Source organism: Phoca vitulina, unplaced genomic scaffold (assembly GCF_004348235.1).
Source record: "Phoca vitulina isolate PV1807 unplaced genomic scaffold, GSC_HSeal_1.0 scaffold4, whole genome shotgun sequence".
Taxonomy (NCBI): domain Eukaryota; kingdom Metazoa; phylum Chordata; class Mammalia; order Carnivora; family Phocidae; genus Phoca; species Phoca vitulina.
In genome coordinates, this window is record NW_022589707.1 from 59,633,069 (window position 1) to 59,654,932 (window position 21,864).

The following is a 21,864-nucleotide window of genomic DNA, read 5'->3' on the forward strand; positions in this document are numbered from 1 at the left end:
TCTATGAAGTGTCTGCAACTCTTAAACGGCAAGTATGAAAAAGCTGTAAGACAGGACACCCCTGCAGCCAAGAGAGACTCAAATAACAAAGCGTAGAGAAAGAATGGTATGTCCGTGGGATATTTGCAGTTTCCCATGTATGAACGCAGCTACACTCACCTGTATCGTTCTTCGTTTATTTAATTTGTTGATTTCCACCTTCACTTGTTTTTCCTAGGAGAGGATTTAATGCAATGTCTGAATATATTCTGTGCAGCTAGCTCAAGTCCAGAGTTTCATAAACAGAATGATCTTTTTCCTCTCTATTTCCAGGGATTCCTGGAACTTATAAGAAAAATCCCAACTATCTCTAAACCCCATTTATTTTACTTTTCTTGTTGCAGTATAATTGACATATAACACTATATTAGTTTCAAGTGTACAACATAATGAATCGATATTTGTATATATTGTCAAATGATCACACTAAGTCTAGTTGACATCTGCGCCCATATATAGTTACAAAGGTTTTTCTTCTTGTCATGAGAATGTTTAAGATCTACCCTCTAGCGACCTTCAAATATGCAATACAACATTATTAACTGCAGTCACCGTGCTATACATCACATCTCCATGACTTACTTATTTTATAACTGTAAGTTTGTACCTTTTGATCCCCTTCACCCATTTTGGCTGCCCCTATCCCATTTTAGACTCACCATAGTGCATGCAGACACATAATACATTGCCTGCAAAAAGTTACAACAGCAACCAAAGTGTCCCCTGATTTCCTAAGTAACCAACTGAAATGCATACATCCATCGGGGTTAAAACTGTGAAAGTGCACTCAAACTGTTGTTAGTGTATGAAGTCACATACCCAAAACTGTAAACCAGGATGGAGCAATAAATTACATGAATGTATATGTTCATATAACACTTGGCTAAATGCACCATCCAAGGGCCTATAGAGACCATGTTGAAACAGTGAAATAAAACTGAAGACTTAATGTTACAAAAGCAAAATTTGACTTAAATGCCCGTGGGCTAAACAGGTTGACCATAACTAAGATTCTGGATGGCAGAGTAATGTCTCTTTTCTGCCCACAACTTTTGGAAGTTACTCCATTGTTGGGGCGCCTGGGTGGCTGAGTGGTTAAGCCTCTGCCTTCAGCTCGGGTCATGATCCCAGGGTCCTGGGATCAAGCCCCACATGGGGTCCCTGCTCCACGGGAAGCCTGCTTCTCCCTCTCCCACTCCCCTTGCTTGTGTTCCCTCTCTCGCTGTGTCTCTCTCTGTCAAATAAATAAATAAAATCTTAAAAAAATAAAAGTGACTCCATTGCTGTGTCAGCTACACTTCACTTGGAAAGCTATTGACTTTTCCTTTCTGTTGCCTTAATTTTCTTCTGTGGGAGCACAGAGGGATGCAAGTCCAGGTGGGCACCGTGCCTTCGGCTGATTATGCCATGTACCACAGCAGGGAAACCTCTCATCTCGGGTTGGGGTTGCCTGTTTAAGAAGCTTTTTCTTTATAAAAGGTATAAGGTAGTAAACACAGCTGCAGATAAAGATGTTTGCATTTTCTTGCTGTTTGTTTTAAACTATTAAAATAATATAATTAAGAGAGAGCACAAAAACGTCTATAAAATTATACTATCTGCCCATGTGCACGTATGTTATGCACCAAGTTTTACCCAGCTCACGGTGTTTGAATTATCTGAATGGATTTGACTTTAGAAGTGGTTTTTTACATCTTTGCCTATGGTATTGTCAGATCATAAAAATATAGTGGCTTAGGATCAATGAACTTTAAAATTCTAAATTGATCTTGGAATTAGGATGTTATTAAAGATGACTTAAGCTTCACTCTTGCTATTTCCTTGCCAGAGTTTGGATCATTGCTCTGAATTCCTGTCTGCCGATTACTTTTCTTTTAACTCCACAAGGGGTATTTTTTTAATTGGAATATTTATATATCTTTAAGAAGAATAAAGGTTTTGTAAATAGTATCACAGCCAAACCTTCCTTTCAAGAAGATGAAATCTGAGTTTAGGATGAAGAATATGACTCAATTCAGTTTGCAAAGACATATAATAATATAATCCCATTTACTTCCTACTTAGATGAACTTGAAGTGTTTTCAGCTGTGGTATGTTAAATTCGTCTCATAGAGAATAGATTTGAGTGGATACTTAAGGTCTTTTCCTAGCCAGTTATGTTTAAGTTAAATGAATAAACATTTTAATGTCTTAATTATAAAAATAAAATGTGCAGAAGTCTATGATCTGCACTATCATTTGGAAATAAACAGAAATCCTATTAGGTTGGAATTAAGTGGAAAATAGTTTCCCCCTACAGGGATTTTTAATTTATTCAGAATATTTCTATAAGTGTTTGCTAGTGAATCCTTTGAGATTACTTTGGTAGAGACACTCTTGAACTCCAAACACATTTTTCTTGAGGACAAAGGGGTACTGTAATTAATTTCAGCATGGGAGGAATCTTGCTTTCTACTTATCCTTTCCATCACCTCCCATACTCTTTCCCTCACCTCCCTCCCTGGGTGAGCTCATTGTCAATTTATAAGGGCTTCAAAGCATTTTAGCTTGGGCCTGGTTAGTTCAGCCTCATGAATACATGGGAAGAACTTTAAACTTAGGTGAGGAATTAAACAGTTTTGCTCACTCAGAGGATGAACCACCTGTGAATGTCAGTCCCAAGCTCGTGTGCCCAGCTCTCTGTTGGGAGACACAAAGGCCATTCAGCTGAGTTGCCAAAACCAATGACCAACAACTTGTGATATTTTTGAAAGCCTTCACCACTTTTGAAACAATCATTCCTGTCTTTTCACCTCATCCCAGTTCGTAGAAATGTATCTCTTCTAAACAAACATCAAACTGAATATTTCAGGGCTGTTACCTTAAGTTATTAAATGGTCTTAGAGCCCTAACTCAGAGAAAAAGTGAAGCTCCACTGTAAATAAAATTACTCAGATCTATCTCCATGAAATGTATGACATAACCAGCTTTGTGTGTGTTTGAGATTTCTGAGATTGGAAAGTACTCTAGATGGATCATGATCAGTAAAGACATAATAAGAGCGAACTGCTCTGAGAGCATTTTTCACTGGACAGATAAAGAAAAGTAATGGGTAAAGCATTGCAAATAAAAAGTAAAATAAACCTCAGCCTAAAAATGGGACTTTTAAAAGACAGGTAGTCCGATAAAAATTCTAAAGTCAAAAAGCACTGTTTGTATCAAGTTTGTATATATCATGCTAATATCATACTATGGGGTCCTTTATCTACCTGAATTATGCGCATCTGATTGCTGTGCACAACATTTTAAACAAATTAAAAAAAAACAGTTTCCATATTAAAACGACCTTAAATACATAAATTAAATATTTTCAGATGCACTGATTTGTCGGAGCTTCAAGCCCAAATGAAAGGATGTTCTGCTTTTCACATGCCTATGAGTAAATAGATTTCCAGATGGGCCAGGGGGAGAAAACTGAGTTTAATGTGGCTATTAAAATTATCTTTCCCACCCCTTTCCAAGGCACTCCTCCCGCAAACTCAGTGGCACTATCTTTCCAGTTCATGAGAGTAGTGAATCACCAGCAGCCTCTCCAGCATCTCATCTAGTTAGAGGAGGGCCTGCTTCTTCAGAACTGTCCAGGAAATAAGGTTCTCCCTGGACTAGTCCCAGTCACTCTAGGTCAGCAGATTGAACACAGCCTGTTACTCCCCCCAAATCTCCTGATTTTGTCCTGAATCCCAGAAAATGGTGATCCGGTGGAAGGAGGAAGAGTATGAATATATAAGGAGTCAAGGAAAGGAACAAAAGGGAGTGGAGTGGAAAGAAAGATCTGCTGGAAGCGGAAAGAAGGAAAGCCACGTACTAGTGTACTCGAACCCCAAAGACCAGCCGGCGTTGTCCAGCCAGTGACTCTGGGCTTGGGAAACGTTTGCCATCAGCGCGCCGTTTCTTGCGGACACTGGGTGGCGCTCGTGGTAAAGACTTGCACTTCTCTTAGGGTCCTGCCCGCCCCCCACTCCTGCCCCTCTTTGCCCCATGTAAATTTCGGCTACCGGGAGATGAAATTACTCACATTCTTCCTACGTGTCGCAGTGGGGAGAGCACTTCTGGATAATTTTGATGCCTTGGGGCTGTTTCTCCACGACCGGGCCTGTCGGTGGGTTTTGAAAGAGGCAACAGCGTCCGGCCCGCTGGCCTGAAAACGAAGTTCCAGGCCTTGGTGTCAGAACCACCCACAGTACCGGCAAAAGTTGCCCCGACAGTCGAGAGGCCCAGAGCGTGCGCACCCAGAGTGTGGATCCGAAGCGGGAGCCATGCCCGGGTGCCGTTCGTGCAAAGAGCCACAATGACTATGAGGTTAAGTGAAATGGGACTAGACTGTGATCAGGCTCCTTTCAACGTGGAGCTCCCACTCCCTCCCGATGCCTATAAGGAAAGGGTAGGGGGAAATGGGGTCCAGCTAGAAAAGAAGCAGAACAAAATCAAGAAAACTGAGGCTATGGACCTTCAGAGGCACCCCCAGATTTGGAGGTCTCACACAGCCGCAGCCTTTCCTTGCACAAGTGGCTGTAGTCTGCCCTGAGGACCAACACTTTAGGAACTGAAACAAAGACGTTAAATCCTTCCCCACCGCCCCGTTCCTTCTTGTCTTGGATAAAATATGAGAATGTCTTTTTTTTTTTTTTTTTTTTGACAAGGGAAAAGTGAAATTGAACAAGGTCTAAACTAACTTAACATTGTAACATTGTGTTCCTGACCAGATCCCTAACTTCTAAATTGTGTCCAAATTCTGCCCTTTCCAATCCCATACTAGTTGAAATCCGCCTTCTCAGCAAGGTCTAAGGACATAACCGTTGGGAGCATAGCCCTATTGCCCTTATTTCCCTTCGTGTAGTAACTTTTAAACCTATAACAAATAAAAAGTGGGGAAGTGCTGGACCAGCTAAGGCAGCCCAGCTCCCTCCACCACTCCCCTTTGCCAGGAGGTGCTCTGAAGCGTCCCTAGCATTGCTCTAGGGAAGCGATTCATGTAATTAAATGGCAGGATGTGTCTAAGGTGACTCGATGGGCGCCAAGAACTTCTCCAGAGCAGAGACCAGGACTGGAAGCCCAATGGGGCTGGCACCGCTTTCCCGCTTTCCCGCTTTCCCAACGCCCTGTAATTCTTCACAATTTAAATCTAGAGGGTGAAGAGTGGTGCCCAAATCGACCCCATGAGATGAGGGTGAGTGGACAGCCAAGGTTCTGTTTACCTGGGCGACTATGTCAGAGAAGTTCAGGGCTGCACAGGCCTAAAGCAGGAGGCTTGGGCCGGGTTGGAGATGGGGGCGGGGGAACCCCGTGACACACACCTCCCCTTCCCTATGCACTCCTGCCCTGAAATTGTCCCCAAAGGGCAGTGCAGCAATAGCTGTGGTTCCCCTGCACCCAGCCCAGAGAGGCAGGCAGTTGGCACACGAATGGCTACACTGATTTGCAGTTCCCAAGCTAGGCTGGCATCCCGCTCCGGGTTCCAGATCCCTGGCTCTCCCTGCCGGCCTGTTTTGGGTCAGAGTAGCTCCATGGCCAAGGTAAAGCTAAACTAGCGCTAGACATAACTAATGTGGACACTTTTCTTTGGTTGAGAGTGGGTAGGCGAGGGAATGAGAGGCCCAACCAGCCCACCCTAGTTGTCGGGTGGAAATCCCAGGTTCTGGGTCTCAGATTCCCTGGAGGGGGATGCTGGGAGGGCCCAAATCAGGATCCAGCTCCTGCGGTTGCCTATTTGAGGGGAGTGGAAAGGGAGGTGGTAGTTTGACTTATGTTAAATTTCTAAACTCCCAGCTGGATCACCACTACAGCAAGAGTGACGTGTCATGAAAAGCAAACTCTGAACCTCGAGTTCCAAGTGTTTGATTACTGAGCCTTTATGCCCTTTGCATATGAGCTAAGGTGTGTTTGCTGCAGGAAATAAAGGGAGGGATACAGAAACTGGGACTTGAGAAATGGAAAGGCAGGCATTCGGGTGCCACGTCTATGGAGCTAGGAGGGGGCAATTCATGGGCTTCACGCAACTTCCCCAGAGAGTTTTTGTCCCTGTCTACCCTCTAGTCTTCTTAGGGTTTCCCCATTCCGTCCCGGAGGAATGACAGATCACAAGTGAACCATTCACTTCTGCAGGAGTATCTGGCCACTGAACACAGTTATGGACCCTCTATTCCAATGGCATCCACACAGACAAGAATACTGAACAAAATGTGGGCTGCCTGTTCTTCTTGGGGACCAGCAGTTTGGGCATCATTAAGTTCTTTGTGCTGGTGACAATGATATTTTTAAGGGATTGTAGAGATTTAGGGTTGCAGGAACTCTCTGCCATTAAAAGCTGAATGGGCAGTGTGCATTCTTGAGCATCCTTATCCAGCCCTTGTCTGAGAAGTACTCATCTCGTGCTAAAGAAGTGCTTGCTGCAAATTTGTGTCATTCCCAAAATCACAAATTTTCAATACGGGTAAGTTACAACTTGGCTCCCAGCACCCCACTAAGAATATTGTTCTCCTTTCCTTCTCGCTTTGGGTCCTACATCCCTGCTCCCTCCTCCCATTCCCTGCTTTGATTCCTCATTTCAATATCAATGTTCAGTTCCACACCACCACCACCACCGCCCCCCCCCCCCCCGCAAGCCACAGGGGTAGGAAAGTGGGGAACAAGGAAAGACCGACGCCCACCTCACCCCCCAAATATGTGCACTTTCCGAGGCCACTGATTGGAACACATTGTCTCCAGATATTACTGAGCTGGATGTTGGGGCTTCTGCGTTGTCTTTGGTATTCACTGAAAACAGATTGAGACCCCCTCCCCCAACAAGCAACAACAACACACGCGCGCGCGCGCGCGCGCGCGCGAACACACACACACACACACACACACCCCCCCCCCCCCACCTCCATTTTTTCTCTCTCTCTCTCTCTTTTTTAAGCAATGCTTTGTTGTGCTAAAACTAGTTGGACGAGTTAGGGTGTTGCTGCTGCTCCCGAGGCCCTGGCCAATGGAACCCGATCCACCCCGCTGTGCGTAAGCGCGCAATTAAGGATTTAACCAAGGCTGTGCTGCGCCTCAGCCATCAGTCAGCCCGCCGGAGACAGAGCCTCCACGACTCCCAGCCTCCTCCTCGCCGCCGCCGCCGCCGCCTTCTCTCCTCCTCCTCCTCCTCCTCCTCCTTCTCCTCCTCCTCCCTCGCTCCCACAGCCATGTCTGCTTAGACCAGAGCAGCCCCACAGCCAACTCGGGCAGCAGCCGCCGCCACAGCAGCAAGGACAGCCGCCGCCTGTGAGCGATGACAGGAGTGTTTGACAGAAGGGTCCCCAGCATCCGATCCGGCGACTTCCAAGCTCCGTTCCAGACGTCCGCAGCCATGCACCATCCGTCTCAGGAATCGCCAACTTTGCCCGAGTCGTCGGCCACCGATTCCGACTACTACAGTCCCACGGGGGGAGCCCCACACGGCTACTGCTCTCCTACCTCGGCTTCCTACGGCAAAGCGCTCAACCCCTACCAGTACCAGTACCATGGCGTGAACGGCTCCGCCGGCAGCTACCCCGCCAAAGCTTACGCCGACTACAGCTACGCCAGCCCCTACCACCAGTACGGCGGCGCCTACAACCGCGTCCCGAGCGCCACCAGCCAGCCAGGTAAGGGGGGAGGGGGCGCGGGATGGGGGCAGATACGGGGGAGCCCGGATCCTGGAGCGGCGAGGTGGGCTGGGAGACTGGGGGTCCGAGCCAACCACTAGCGTGGGGGCGCACCCGGCAGAAGGGAGGGGGGCCTGGACTCTGCACCCGAGGGACGTTCTCTAAGGCCAGCATTTTAGGGATTCTTGGAAGAATCCTCCCCTGGGGCACCTGGGGGTGGGGGGCCCTCAAGTCTCTGGATTCCCAACTTGCCTGGTCTGAAAGCCAACTAGGCTGAAAAGGGCGTAGGGGTGGAGAGAAGAAAGACTCAAGCGGCCTGAGTGGCGTTTGCGTAATAAAGGGGAGGTTAGTTGTTGGAATTTTTGGTGAGCGTGCTCCGTTGGTGCGAGTGGGAGTGGAAGGCTGCCTCAAAGATTCTGTCGGGATTAGTCTGAGAGCAGCCACGAGCCAGCGTGGTGTCGGTGTCCCGGGCGCGCGGGGTGGGGGTGGAGGGCTGAGGAGCTGGAGCCCGCCAGAGGAAGAACGCGCGGAGAGCCTTGCGGTTTATCCAGGGCATTTCCAGAAACAAAAAGCCATTTAAGGGTGGAGGAGGGTTGCTGAGGGGTGCCTAAATTTTGTCTTCCTCTTCCCCACCTCCTCTCTTTTCGCCCTCCTTGAAACTTAGTTGGAGAGTTTAAGAGGGCCAGTGAGCTTGGGCGGTAAAAGAGAGGCATGAGGTCTCCTTGGAGAGGTTTTGCTGGTCAGGTTTGATCTCTTCCCACTAGCACATTAATAATCCTGCTAATATTAGCATCCCCTTCTTTGGCAGAACCGAGACCACAGCCCTCATTCTCCACCCTTCCTCTCCCAGGAGTTTGCCACACACCGGCGCGCGCGCGCGCGCGCGCGCGCGCACACACACACACACACACACGCACCGCGGAGAGGTTCTCCACCCCTTCCAGAGATGGGTAGATTTGATAAGGTGGTACTTTTCGGAAAGGGGACTTGTGGCCCCAGGGTATGTTTGTAAAGCACGCATTCAGAAAGTCCTCTTCCCCGTCTATATTCACGGCTTTGAGAAATTCGTCCTGACCTGCCGCCCCTTTCCTACGAAAACACCCTACCACGGAGTCCTTTTCAATGTGTGACTCTTGATAAATTTTAAAAGAGAACCTAGGGGATGGTATGTCTTCATTCCTTTCAGTGTCTCTGTATTTCGTGCATAAGTGAAAGATTTTTTTTTTCCTTTTGGCCAAGAACTTATTAAGTCTATTTGTAAAAGAAACCAGACACATCTGTGCCCTCGCAGATCTGCAGGGAGATTATGGGGGCTGCATAATCGGCCCTCTGTCTGCAGCGGCCTGGACCTCTTGCTGCTGAATTGAAGGAGCATAGTTTGCTTGTGGGTCTTTGAACTTTGGAGACCTCGGTTAGCGTCTTCCCTGCCCATGCGTCTGGTCTCTGCGGGCGCCCGAACAGACGCCGACAGTGGGGGCGGGGGGTGGTGTCACGGCCCAGAGCCTCCCCCTTGAAGCCCCAGGAGGGTCTGGCCAAGCTCGCCCCAGAAACGGGGGTGAGCACAGGGTGGGCGTAAAAACAAGTGAGGGTGAAGCAGGAACTGCTGCAAGGGCTAAATCCCAGACGCCAAGGGAGCTGTGCTGTACAAAGAGCTTTGCACAAGCCCACCATAACCTGAATGAACTAAGTAGGGAATTAATCAAACTACCTGGCTTTTCCATGACTTGGGGGAGGGGCATATTTCTCTGGGTCTTGTTAAGCAAAGGAGGTGATATGGTGAAAGAGACTGAAGACTGCGTGGGTAAAACAAAACAAAACAAAACTCAAGGACTGTATGAGGGTTCTGCAAAAGAAACACTGTCTGCGGACAAACTCTAACCGGGTCTATTTTGATTATTTAGAGAAAGAAGTGGCCGAGCCCGAGGTGAGGATGGTGAATGGCAAACCAAAGAAAGTTCGTAAACCCAGGACTATTTATTCCAGCTTTCAGCTGGCCGCATTGCAGAGAAGGTTTCAGAAGACTCAGTACCTCGCCCTGCCGGAACGCGCCGAGCTGGCCGCCTCGCTGGGACTGACGCAAACACAGGTAAATCCGGCGGCGGTGCGGCCCGAGCCCCGCCTCGGCTGCAAGGCAGGCTGGGCCGCGCGGTTCCGTCCCGACCGGCTGGAACCGATCGGAGAGCACCGCGGGAAACTCACAGAAAGACACCGACCCCGCGCCCTTACCTCCATGAGTCAGGCCGGGTGTCGCCGCCGTGCGACGGTGGGGCTGGGGATGGAGACGCCGTTCATCCCCCGCTTCGGGCCTCCAGGGGCGAGGGGCCAGTTTCCTAGATTGGAAACAAGGGGAGGGTCATTTCTAGGACACTCTCGAAGCCTGGAGAAATTGGTTCTCTGCACAACGCAGAGCCTTTCGGGGAGAGCAGGGCCCGGCGGCCTCGCGGTGGTCTCGGGCTGCGAAGGTCGCCTCCGGCTGGAACGCTGAAGGGTCACGCCCTGCTCCTGCGCAGCTTTAGGCCGTAGCAGCCTGAGGGTCGCGAAGTGGGGGGCGCTGCTGTGCAGGGCAATCATCCCTCGGTCGTCCCATTTCCTTCACTCCCTCTCCAGCCCTGCTGGGGCCTATAAGAAAAAAAAAAAAATAGAATGTTCGAACGCCGCCCAGAGCTGCAGGCGCATTCTGACCTTTGGAAGCTGAGGAGGGAGTGCAGGGAGTCGGGCGGGAGATTGGGACAATGCTCCTTTCCCTCCACACCGGCGCGCGCTCGGCCAGCCCCAAGCCCCCGCGCGCGGCGCTCGGCCATTGTTTTGGAGACGCTCACTGCGCCGCGTTTCGTGCGCCCTGCGCAGGCCTGCACGTGGGCGCGCGCCGCCCGGGACACTCGCGCCCTCCTCCCCCAGCCCAAACAAGACACTAAAGCCTCGGAGTCCTGCCCTCGCAGGGGCCGGTGAGGGCCTGGCCGGTCAGGGTGTCCTCCTGACCTTAGGCCGCGAGCTGCGGGGAGACGCCAGGTCCGCGCCACCTGGGGGCCCAAGATGCCTCCAGTCGCCGCTCTGGGGAAGGCGCGGGCGGCCTCTGAGTGACCCGGTAACGTGTGCCTTTGTTCCCCCACCCAGGTGAAAATCTGGTTTCAGAACAAAAGATCCAAGATCAAGAAGATCATGAAAAACGGGGAGATGCCCCCGGAGCACAGCCCCAGCTCCAGCGACCCTATGGCGTGTAACTCGCCGCAGTCTCCGGCGGTGTGGGAGCCCCAGGGCTCGTCCCGCTCGCTTGGCCACCACCCTCATGCCCACCCTCCGACCTCCAACCAGTCCCCCGCGTCCAGCTACCTGGAGAACTCGGCTTCCTGGTACCCGAGCGCAGCCAGCTCGATCAATTCCCACCTGCCGCCGCCTGGCTCCTTACAGCACCCGCTGGCGCTGGCCTCCGGGACGCTCTATTAGACAGGCGGCTTTCTCTTGCTCTCTTTTTTGGGACTGCTGTGTTTTGCTGTTTTAGAAAATCATAAAGGAATTCATTTGGGGAAGTTTGGAAAACGGAAACAAAAAAGATTCATGTGTAAAGCTTTTTTGCATGTAAGTTATTGCATTTCAAAGGACCCCCGTCCCCCCTTTTTTTACAGACGAACTTTTTTGCGCAACTGTGGACACTATCAATGGTGCCTTGAAATCTATGACCTCAACTTTTCAAAGACTTTTTTTCAATGTTATTTTAACCATGTAAATAAGTGTAGATAGAGGAATTAAACTGTATATTCTGGATAAATAAAATTATTTCGACCATGAAAGCCAAATGTTTCTAAAAAATACTCCTTTTGCCCGCCTTATAATGGGCTACTGACGTTTTATGCAGGCAATTAAAGGAAGACAAGCTCTGCAGAGATCCAATAGGGCAAAAAGGAAAACAGAAATTGGGGGCTGCATGGATGCAAAACTGTACACCTGTGTGTTGGATGCTGTACTTTATGTGTCTATATACATATGTGGCCTGTTTATAGTACCGCCATAAAATATATATTTAGGGTTGGTTTTTTTTGGGGGGGGGGGCCTAACCACAAAAACATTTAGATAATTTTAAGTTTAACCCCAGATTGTTTCAGGTAGAAAGTAATGCTGGAATCTAAATCCGGTCCTCCCGCCCTGTGTGTGAGTAAAAAAGCCGCAGAAATCCATCAATAACCGCTCCAAATTCTAAGCTCAAAGCAATTATCGTGGACAACTCTCCCCCCACTCCCAACAACCTCTGTGTATTGGCAGAGCAATTAGACAAATTACACTCCCTTCAAATAGGAGCTTCCAGAGATGAGGAGAAGAAGAGGAATAAAAAGAAGTAGAGGAGGAGGAAGAAGAAAAAGAAGAAAATTTTCCTTCCCATTACATTTTTTTAAAAATCTGAAATGTTTGCAGCATGGCAAATTGTAGTGTCTCGGACTCCTTGGTATATGATTATAAATTTATTGGAGGTCTTTTGGAGAGAGGAAAGGATCACAGGACTTGGATGATAAACCAAAATCAGTTGGGCAAGCAAGGCATGATGGGTAGGGGGCATTCCTTCTCCTGCCAAGAGAGGGAATTGTGGGGTGGAGGACAGGAATGAAAGCGTTTGGGCTCGGTTTTGATTTCATCTTGTGTGAGATAATATTATATATATTTTTCTCCTCCATCCTCTTTACCACTCTGGTTTTTTCAGGAAGGAGGTCTTTCTGCTTTGCTTTTACCTAAAAGAGTGGCAAAGTGGTTCCAAAGGATGGGAAATTGAATGTTTGTAGGGATCTCTGCTTTGTGAAGCCTTCTCTGGGGCAGAGGAAGGACTTGCAGCAACCTTGGCCTATGTCCCATCCTTCTCCCTGCGCCCCTGCACATAGATATCAACACTGTGACCAGAGCTACAGCCTGGTCCAGAGCTACGCTCTCGGGCCTGACTTGTGGACATCTCTTTGATTGTCGTTTAGTGCACCTGACTCTGTTTCCTTGGGACACCAAGGGAAATCCTATGTTGGAAATTACAAGATGCGTGAGATATATTTTACAGCTAGGAAGTCGGCAGCAATAAATGTGACAAAAGAGTCTTCTTAAGTTGGGGGGGGATTGGAGATTAGCACATAAAAAATTACATCCTGTCATCTGAGGATTTCTGAGAAGGTTCTTCCAGGGTTGGGAAACTAGACCTGAAAAGACACGCTGCGTGCCCGGAGGGGAATTTACCAGTGTGTTCGCTCTTTCTCCTCTCTCCCTCTCCCTTCCCCTCCTCCCCATTCTCCCGATTCCCTTCCTTTCTAGCCAGCCCGCTCCTAAAGGCTTGGGCCTGGGGGGCGGGGGGGGGGGGGGGTTTTTTGGGCCCTTGGGCCCCCCCCCCGGCCCCCGGGGCGGCCCCCGGCCGGCCCGGGGCCCGGGCCCCCCCCCCCCCCCCCCCCCCCCCCCCACCCCCGCGCAAAGCGCAAGCGGCCGCTTCTCCGGTCGCAGCTTTCCTCTTCTCGATTCACCTCCAGCCCCTCCTTTCTCGCAAGAAGTTCCGGGTGGCGACGCGCTCCGAGACAAGCCATGCGAACCCCCCCAATTTTTTTTTTTTTTTCACTGACAGAATGGGAAGACCGTAGGGGAAAAGTGGAGGGATCTACTTTCTGCTTTTCTTTCTTCGCTTGTAAAGATTTGGGGAGTTTCCTTTACACCGACTGAAGCCAGCGCTTTATATCTGGGGAATCCGGCTTCGAGACACCCTGCGCCCCCCGCTGCGCGTTTGGCGAGCTGGCGGGGGCGCACCCACTGGACGCCTCTAACATTTCCCATCCCCTGGCCGCCTGAGAGTTGCAGGAATGCGCTTGGAACATGCTCTTCACCTTTCTGCACACGCAGAGGGCAGATATTTTTCCAGCCGTCTCTGTCATCTCCCCACCTCCATTCCTGGCTTTGAAAAGGGGATCCCTTCTCTACCACCCCCAGTCACCGGACGCGGTCCAGCTGAAGGAAGGGCGAGTTCGGATTTTTACCGGGAAAGGAGAGAGACGCTCTTCTTTCATGACCGCCCTTCCCACCCCCAGCCTTGACGCCGCCTGTTGTTAAGGACACTGGTCATCACGCCGCGCGGACAGACTCGGTTTCAGGATTCCTGCTAACCTCACTTCTTCCCCTCGCAATGGTCTCTTCTCTCGCGCGGTTTTTTGGTTTTTTGTTGTTGTTGTTGTTTTTTAACTTGGTCTGAGAGCCGTGGACAAAAATATTCTGGCAAACCATTCTGCAGCGGGTTTTCCCTGGCACCATGGGGATTCTCCCAGGAGAATTTAACTCCCTGCAGTCCTGCGCCCAAGGATGTAAAAATAACAGATCTTCAACAAAGTCTAAAAATATCTGTGTGATGTTTCTCTCCCTTGCCCTTCCTCCCACCTTCCCTCTTTCTCTCCATTGTTTATTCGTGTATCTAATATAAACGTGTACTACTCCCCAGCATATTTGCAGTCTGTCTGACACCACTCTGCTGGGTCTCCGTTTGCCCCTTCCGGTCCCCACTTGCCTAGCTTTCAATCTAGTGTTTCCAAGATGTTAAGCCCACCCCAAAACTTAATTTTCTTTACCGTGGGCCTCTTCACCATCCCCCACCATACTCCCAAGCCTCCACCCTATTTTCAGACCTCCTCACAAAGCCCAGGAGGTCCGGGGCTTGCCGGCAGAGCCGGTGCGGTTCCTTGGTGCCCTGCCCGCCTCCTGGGCCCTCCTGTAAAAGATCAGATAAATTGGTCTTTGTTTGAAGCTCGTGTTGGGTTAGGCAGATTTCTGCCCTTTTTCCCCCCTTTTTTTCCTGGCGGCCACCTCCTTGTGGAACAGGGGGCGGCCTGGGGAGCCGAGAGAAGCCGCATTCCTGTGGGTGCCAGGCGGCTCCAGTGCTGAGCCACAGGGCCTGAGACACACACACAGAGGAACCCGCAGACCTCTCTCTCTCTCTCCCTCCCTCGTCCGTTGGGGCACCCACCCGGGAGCCTGTCAACCCACACTCAGATCCGCCCAGGTCTCGGCCTCGGGCAGGAGCGTGTTGACCCGCACACCAAACACACGCACACACCCCCTTCTGGGGACATCGGCCAGGCCAGGATCTCCCCGCCCATACCAATCCTTTCTCTCCCGCCCCGTGTCCCACAATCCCAGACACGGCGGCTGGCCTCCCTTGGCTCCTTTGATCCCACCGGACGCCCCACGGCTCTCGGCGTCCTGGCCGCCCCGTCCCGGGAGTCGCCCACAGCGCGCCAAGGCCTGGCGGGGCTCGCCTCCTCCTGGCGCGCCCAACAGCTTACTCCGGCCTGACACCACTGGGTCTCCTCAACTCCCCCGCACGAAGCTCAAGGGATGCCTCCTGGAACATTGCCCCCTGACCCCCCGGCCTCCGTCAGCGCTCCCTTTTATTCGAGGAGAGGACCTTTAGGGCTACCCAACCACCACCCTCCCCGCCTCATCCCCGCAAGCCCTTGGATCGCGCGCCTCCCACTGGCCACTGGGATCTCGCCAACCCGGAGCTCTCCAGCCCTCTCCAGAGGCACGCCCTGAGGACAGACGCCCTCCGGCACCTCTGGGAAGCGCGCCACGACGGCGGATCCGCCTGCGGTCACCCCCCTCCTCCATCCTTAAGCACCCCCCCTCCCACAGCGGCTGGGTGGAGGTTTCCGCCTCGCGTGAGGTTGGGGAGGGGGCGCTGTGGCTCGCTCCCGCCCTCAGCTCTCGTTCCCAGGTTGCCTTCGGTCCTTGCATACTGTACTCGGTTTTTTCAGACGCACAGCGAACTCTGGGCCTCGAAAACAGCCCAAATAGCGGTAGCACATGTGGGATTGGCTAAAGATTTTTCTACGCAGCCCTGCCGCACCACCACCACCGCCCCCCCACCCCCACCCCCCCGCGCGTTCTTTGGCATCTGACAAGCTTTAGGTCCCCCTGTTGTACAGGGCAGAAAGTATACATAGCATCTACTGCGGAGGGGCGGGGGGAGCCTTCCCCTTCAATCATCCAGGGTTGCCAGCTGAAATGCAATAACCTGTTTTATAGGTCGAGCTCTAACAGTGAAGATAGGAACCAGGGGAATTTACATGAATCTGTTTTTAAAGGAGATGAGAGTCTTGTTTTGCAGCAATTAATATTTCTGTTCTTTTGTTCGTTGGGACTTCGTATTTACTTCTGATTTAGGGGGGTCCGGAGGAGTCTCTGCCAAAAGTGCATGTATCATTGAGTCTGTTCCACATGCTAAACCAAGATTTATATAGAACCGTGAAATACCACACGTTTCGACCTTTCCCACAGGAAGGAAAAAAACGGCTTTATAACATCATTACACACACACACACACACACAACCTCCAAGTTTCAGTAATGATTCTATCTCCACCATACAGTCTAGTGTATTTTTTTAAAAAAAGAAGTGGGTGGGGGTGAAGGGCGATAAACAGTTCCCAAGCTATGATTTTTTTTTTAAACATTCTTTTTTTCTTGCAAAGGTGAGAAGACAGAAATCTGCCACTGGAAGCTTACTGTCATCCAAGGACTATTTCTGCCACTTAACCACTTGCAAGGTGGGATATAGGGGTCGGGGAAGAGGCAGGATATGGACTCAACTTTCATCTATAAACAGGGATCACTAAACAGGGAACATTTCATTATTGCCCTTAAAGTCATAGGAGCCAGGAAGCCTGCTTGCCACCTTGAGGGATGGCCCTGGTTGGGCAGCTCCCAGGTCTATGAGGTGTTGGGAGAAGGGAGAATCATCACATACTGTTCTGAGCCTGAAAAAGATGCCCAGGAAATTCTCTGTAGTCATGGTGGAAAATTGAGGTCTGGGGATATAAGGGTTTTAGGTATCTGACCAGGACATTCCCCCCCCCCCCCACACACACACACACCAGGAACCAGAACTAGACTCCAAAAATTTCAGCCAGGGCAGGGCTAACCCTCCTGGAAGCAACAGCTAGAACCCAAGGTTCACTTTCTCTCTGGGACCAGCAGAGTACCCCAGCCTCCCTCCAGACTCTTGCTCTAACTCTGACTCCCTTTCTCTAGGGTCCTTCCATATTTTAAAGAGACTGACCTTGCTCTTTTACAACCATGTCTGGGAGCAGAAACAGTCCTTTATCAAAAATACTGGACTTTCTGGAATCTAGAAAGAAACACATCAGTGACTTATAGCAATAGAAGCAGCTGGACTAGTTTATATGCGGGGTGTTAATTAATAAAAGTTAATGATAGGATTAAAGCCAATAGTCAGCCTAGCCGAGTGGAGGAGACAGCTTCCCAGTCAGCTTTATTTAATTAGCAGCAATTAATACGTTTTCGGCTAATATCCTTCAGGACTCTCAATGACTTGTTCGCTGTGAAAGAGAATGGAGATGGAGCTCAGGAACACTTACAAGCACCCAGGGCATTTTGCTCTGATGACAAGAGAGACTGCAAACTCATTTAAGCAAATGTTCATAAACAAGTGACAGGCACACTCTGAGGCAGCCTTGGTGGAAACAATGGTGAAACTGTCAAATGTTCTTTGCTTGGGGGAAGGGCACTTTTCTTTTCTAAGCAAGGAAATGCGTTAGCAGAGAGGGAAAACAAAGACAGGAGGCATAGAAAGGAAAGAAGGAAGGAAGGAAGGAAGGAAGGAAGGAAGGAAGGAAGGAAGGAAGGAAGAAAGAAAGAAAGAAAGAAAGAAAGAAAGAAAGAAAGAAAGAAAGAAAGAAAGAAAGAAAGAAAAAAGAAAGAAAGAAAGAAAGAAAAAAAGAGAAAAATTATTTCAGACTCCAGGCAGAAGCACATGCAGCAGCCCTTGCAAACACATCAGCCCTACACATATTGGAGATTTGTACACTTAATGCTTCAGACCACTGATTTGCTATTTTCTTAATTCCCGCTCTTCTTTTTCCATATGAATCAAACAGCCTTTTGTCCTTCAGGGTTTGATTTGATCGCTACTGTTCACATTTCACTTTTGTATTTTCCTCTTCCTATACCATTACTCATTGAGTGCCCTGTAAAATTACAATCGTACATTTTCAACTCAGCAACCCATTTGCAGTGCAAAAATAGGGTCTAAATAATGGCTGAATTAGCCCTACTGGACAGTTTCAGATGTAACACTCTGTAATAATTATATTGCAGGCTGGATTAGGATGCTATTATCATAATCTGGACGTTTACAATTATCTGTAATTTGCAAAGATGCGCCAGGTCTTGATTACAGCAGTTTTTTTTTTTTTTTGTATCACGCTAACCATCACTAAACAGTGACAGTAATAACAGCTAATTTTGCTGGCAATATAAGAGGTGCTGGGGTGTGCAAACAATTTCACACCTGGATGTGCTCACTCAACCAAGAATATAGAGAAAGAGCTTCTGCCCTGAGACTCAGACAAATATTCTCCTCTGCTTCTGTTCAGTATAGATTTCTAGACCCTGATCATTGCTTAAGAGATATTCACTGGTGGTAAGTTTTTATTTCTTCCATACTTCAAGGCACAGTTCATATTTCTCTTCTCACACTTTCCAAGCTATATGTGTTGCTGTTGTGATTTATTATAGACTGCAACTTTGCTTTATAGATTTTTCAATTTTATCCCCCTTTAACAGTAAAAGCGTTGTCGTTCTGGTGAGTAAAAGGATTCGGGTGAGATTGGGATCCTTAAGAACTCGGTATGTCTTTTTTGCTTTCTGTGCTATTGATGTATTTGGTGCAGCTCGTGACTGGAGAATGCGAAAAAGACCAGGTTTCTGTAAGGTGTGGAGGGAGCCGGCTGGAGATTCCAAGCTAAAATCTATTTGGAAATTGTTACTCAAAGCTAGTCCTAGGCGAATTTAAGATCTTTACATGTGCGGATGATTTTAAGTTGTGGGGCATCGAGAGTGCAAACGGAGCTCGGCACAACGCTCCTTTAGTATCACAGGTACGCGGGCATTTGCAACGGCAGGCAGGTGTAGTCTGCATCTCTCGACTGCATAGCCCCGTCGACATCTTCCTCCACTTGGGAGAAAGTTTCCGGAATAACTGGCCCCTGAAACCCTTCAGGGTTGCTTTGCTAGGCCTTTGCCTCCAGCTGATGGGGGAGGGAAGGAGGGGGAGGGGCGGGATGCGGTTCGTACAGCTATTGCCCGCGGGGCCCGAACGCTGCGACCTTGGGGTTGGAGGGGCATGATTGGCTGAGACACAGAACCGAGCTGTGTAGCCCAGGAGCCAGTCCGATTTAGGAACGCACCAAGGAAGACTCTCGCAAGAAGCGGTGCTGTTCTATCTATAGATGACGCTGTTTCCTGACCCTGTAGACACTGGAAGCAGCTAGAGCTGTTAAGTGCAGGATCCTGAGAAGTCTCTGGCTCCCTCACCCCTGTACAGAAAGGCCTTTCTCTGGCGGCGGGAACCTTTGGACTAAATTGTGTCAAAAGATAATGAGATGCTTATTGACGCCGAGAAGAAATTTCCCCCCTTCCCCTCACCCCCGCAGCTATTGTTCTCTCGTTCTTTTTTTACCTGGAAAATACGGTCAGAACGAGGCTCTAGAACGCCAACTCCGGGGAAGTTCGAACGTGGGGAGGCGTTGTAGGCACCGCAACTGGGCGATGCCTTTTACCCACGCCCCTCCTACCAGTCTCTCTCCCTCTCTCAATCTCTCTCTCTCTCTCATCAGTTTACTATGGGGTCAATACTTTCTAAAGAGCGAAGATGTTAACCCTTTAGGTTCAGAGGACCCAGAGGAAGCCCAGTTCCAAGGATAGTTCTTGGGAGGACCCCTTCGCAGAATTTCTTGTTTAATTAAGCTCAAGTTAAGAGATAGAGAGATCGTTATAGGCGCATCATGACAACACCTCCAATGTGTTAAAATGCATTTGCTGGGTTTCAGAATTCCATGCACTCACAGTGGTTTGGCATGCGTCTGGTAGATTTTTTTTTTTTTTTTAAGAAAAATTAGTGTTGGTTTCGATGTATGGTAGCTTTTTCTCTAACGTAATTTGAATAATTCAGCAAAGCCCCACTACCAGCTGTACTTCTGCAGCCTCTTCCATTCTTTTCAGCATTATAATTTTGGTTAATTTTCAATTTTAGGTCCTACGTCTCTGCAATTTGTGTATGAATAACAGAATAATTTCCCTCTTTTGTTTCGCCTTTCCTGTTCCTGAATCTAAATAAAGATGGCTTTTTAGTATTAAAAGTGGAAGAAAATTACAGGTAATTATCTTTGACGGTAAAAACGCTGTAATCAGCGGGCTACATGAAAAATTACTCTAATTATGGCTGCATTTAAGAGAATGGAAAAAAACCTTCTTGTGGATAAAAACCTTAAATTGTCCCCAATGTCTGCTTCAAATTGGATGGCACTGCAGCTGGAGGCTTTGTTCAGAATTGATCCTGGGGAGCTACGAACCCAAAGTTTCACAGTAGGAAGGGGGAAAAAAGAAAAGAAAACATTTTTCCTAATGTAACAATGCGAATGCTAGAAAATGACAAGACTGATCGGTTTTAAACCATTCTGAGACTGACTGAGCGTGGAAGTTGCTCAACAAAAAAAGGAACGGGTATATTGGTAAGTAGTCTTTGCTTTGTGTCTAATTATAGTGACTGTCCTTTTGCACGACTGTATGTCGCTGTCATTATATGGAGCACTCTGAGTATCTCTATTGACTTCTGATAAATGGCTCAGTGGTTTCAAGGTTCATAATTTGAAGGATGCCCAGGTCTGTAGCCATTAATTCTCGCAGTATGGGGCTTCCTGCTTGTATGACGAAAGGGCTTTTCATTTTCATTATTTCTGTGCTTTCCACAAGATCGGAAGGATGTATTTCATCCAGGATCATGCATTTTCCTACCTAGCTAGCTCGCAAAAGGTGTAAACATTAAGTAGTTATAATTGTGCATTTACTTTGTGTGTTTTTTCTTGTATTCTTTGCTCTTGTTTAAAAAAAAAAAAACTGCTTCCAAACAAAGACAAATACAGCTGTATTATTTTGGCTGAGGAAAGGAAAAGGAGAACACTCGGTTTCAGCACTGGGAACTACTGGATGTCTAGAGGTTAACCTGGGGATAGATCATTCTAATGTTTTTTTTAAATAAATAAATGTGTAGAAATTACAATAAAAATATAATATTAGAGGAAGCTGAGAAAACATCCATGTTTAATGTTAGAGTACTTTAAGACAAAGGCTTGTGCTGCAAACAGACATCTTTGCAGGCACTTGATGTTTATATATAGGGCTTCCCATATTAGGAAATAGGAATTCTTTTAAGAGTGATAGAAAATATACTGGGAGGGAAGGAGGAGGGGGTGGTGAGATAGAGACACACAGAGAGAAATATACAGGACACTCCCAGCATTTTGTGGCTTTTACTCCATATATGAAAGAAGACAAAACCATACAAAGTATATGTACAACTAAAATTCAACAATATATACAGAAATGTTTCTCAATATAAACGTCCCTATTAGCTTAGTGAATGCCACCAATTCACCTAGTAAAGGTATCAAAGCAATAGAATGGTGATTTTGGTTGTTTCTTCTGTCTTTCCTGATTCCAGTTCAGGGTTTGGGGGTGGGGTAGGGAAAGAGTGGTTTGGTTTTGTTATTGTTGTTGTTTTTAAACATCATCATTCTTGCTCATTGCATTTTGATAAAACATGCAGCGTTCCCTTTGTGGCAATGTTCTAATCTTACAGCTGATTTTTCCTTTTTCTTTAGAGAAGGACTGTTATGTGAGGGTTTTTTCTTTTGCTTGCTTTCTCTTTTCATTTTCTTGTTTTTTTTTTTTTTTTCTTTTTCTTTTTTTGTCAGTCTGGGATTGGTAAATAAAAATGCAGGAGCCCAAAATGCTTCTTTTTCATCATGTAATGTCTTAAGCTCATTAAACAAGTAAAAACGCTGCCATGTTTGCGCAGATTCTTCTGGTGGGGGAAATGTCTGTTAAAAAAAGTCGTTTTGATGGATACTCCCAAAGAGAAGAGGAGGCTCAGAGCCTGGATCCCAAAGGGTAAGGGAAAATGTCCTTGCAGTGAGGGGTTTCAGGAGCGCTGGCATAGAAACCAGTCTCTGGCTCTCTCTCTCTGGCTCTCTCTCTCTGGCTCTCTCCCTAGAATGCAAGATCAGTTACTGAGGCTGCTCAAAGGAAAAAGCAGATGAGGGAAGGAAAAGAAAAGAAAAGAAAAGAAAAGAAAAGAAAAGAAAAGAAAAGAAAAGAAA

At 48.2% G+C, this 21,864-nt stretch overlaps 1 protein-coding gene across 2 annotated transcripts; it reads left to right on the forward strand.

Moving 5' to 3' along the window:
• Positions 1 to 7,212: 7,212 nt before the first annotated feature.
• Positions 7,213 to 11,469, forward strand: DLX5 (distal-less homeobox 5). Of its 2 annotated transcripts, XM_032401246.1 has the most exons (3): positions 7,213 to 7,688; positions 9,590 to 9,774; positions 10,803 to 11,469. In XM_032401246.1, exons 1-3 carry the CDS (start codon positions 7,334 to 7,336, stop codon positions 11,130 to 11,132), a joined length of 870 nt encoding a protein of 289 aa, XP_032257137.1. In that variant the 5' UTR covers positions 7,213 to 7,333; the 3' UTR covers positions 11,133 to 11,469. The 2 variants fall into 2 exon arrangements, with proteins under 2 accessions (XP_032257137.1, XP_032257136.1); XM_032401245.1 differs by lacking the exon at positions 10,803 to 11,469 and having other exon boundaries at positions 7,245 to 7,688; positions 9,590 to 10,195.
• The last annotated feature ends 10,395 nt before the right edge of the window (positions 11,470 to 21,864 follow it).

Bases quoted from the DNA above. Each gene is read 5' to 3' on its own strand.
- DLX5 (XM_032401245.1), top strand. From the start codon at position 7,334: ATGACAGGAGTGTTTGACAGAAGGGTCCCCAGCATCCGATCCGGCGAC. The intron at 7,689-9,589 runs GTAAGGGGGGAG...TTGATTATTTAG, and splicing joins GAGCGCCACCAGCCAGCCAG to AGAAAGAAGTGGCCGAGCCC.